This window comes from Eimeria mitis, genomic scaffold (genome assembly GCF_000499745.2).
Source record: "Eimeria mitis Houghton genomic scaffold, Emh_scaff484, whole genome shotgun sequence".
Lineage (NCBI taxonomy): Eukaryota > Apicomplexa > Conoidasida > Eucoccidiorida > Eimeriidae > Eimeria > Eimeria mitis.
Window position 1 is genome coordinate 14314 of NW_013573140.1, and position 1107 is coordinate 15420.

Here is a 1107-nt window from a genome sequence, read left to right on the forward strand (position 1 = left end):
CCTAGGGAAACAAACAGAAATCCCAAGGAACAAATGAACAAATAGGTTAACATACTACGAAACAACACATCAAACAAAGACGGAAGAAATGCAAAAAAGTGAGAGGTGCATTGTTGTATTTCTACATTCACGGAGTCAGCATCATCAGTATGAAACTAGCGCATACACCCAACATATTTCCACCGCGCAGTGGTGTGAAAGGGTTAGAGCTTAGGGTTTAGAGTTTACCTGTATAGAGCGCCTTTCAGTCCACACTTTCGGACCCCCATGCTTGAGGAAGTGGTTCGGCCCAGAGCTGTCTCTGTGCAGCTGCAGCAGCTCCTCGAGCTGCCGTGGCTGCAGATTCGCTAAAGGGGTTTCAGATCGGGCCCCAGACCTAAACACAAATGTCGCCTGCGGCTGGGCATATTTGTCTTGCTGCAGAAGCACCTCCACCTGCAGCACAAGCAGCAGCAACAGCAGCAGCAGCAACGCCGCCATTACCCCCGGAATGTTCTACCTGCATCATGCGAACGCACTGCTCGTAGCGGTTGGCAAAGTTGCCGAGTTATTCATGTTTCTAGGGTTTAGACGTTTGAATACACATAATACTCATATATACACGAATGCTTCATGCGCCCGTAGGCGCAGGAAGGTCCGTAGATACACCTCAACGCCAGTGACCTCCAGGAACTACCTGAAGGCTCCACCTAGGACGAAATATGCGGTGGAAGTGAAGGGCCACGCACCTGAGGGTTCCGCTGTTCCCAACTGGGTAGCAAGTGCTTCAGGTAGAAACGAACGCCACTGCTGCTATAGCCGGTCTCGCTATAGCGCAGGAGAACCTGCTGCAGCTGCCAGACGCCTCTTTCACACATGTTGCTGCTGCTGCTTTGCTCAAGAGAGGCTACTGTTCAGGTTCGCACACTTGCCCTCCTCCCCTCCATCCCCATGGGGTGGAGTTTTTGTATGTGTTTGCGCCTCGATGATTCTCTAACACGTTTCTATTCTTCTGTCTCTACGCGTCTGGCTTTATCGCCTGTGTCTCTTCGTCTGTTTGTCCGTCTTCGTCGATTATTTCCCAGCTGCCGCCAGGGCCAGTTGTACTGGTCCAGACGCTATTAGCTG

General features: G+C 51.4%; 1 protein-coding gene across 1 annotated transcript in view; it reads right to left on the minus strand.

Moving 5' to 3' along the window:
- The window catches only part of EMH_0013870 (uncharacterized protein), a gene marked incomplete at both ends in the record, with an annotated part of 1211 nt that extends 354 nt beyond the window's left edge, over positions 1 to 857 (minus strand). The window contains 2 exons of the mRNA XM_013499942.1: positions 229 to 435; positions 729 to 857. Of these exons, the coding sequence (XP_013355396.1) occupies positions 229 to 435; positions 729 to 857 (336 nt within the window). The remainder of the gene's footprint in view (positions 1 to 228; positions 436 to 728) is intronic.
- Positions 858 to 1107: the final 250 nt, after the last annotated feature.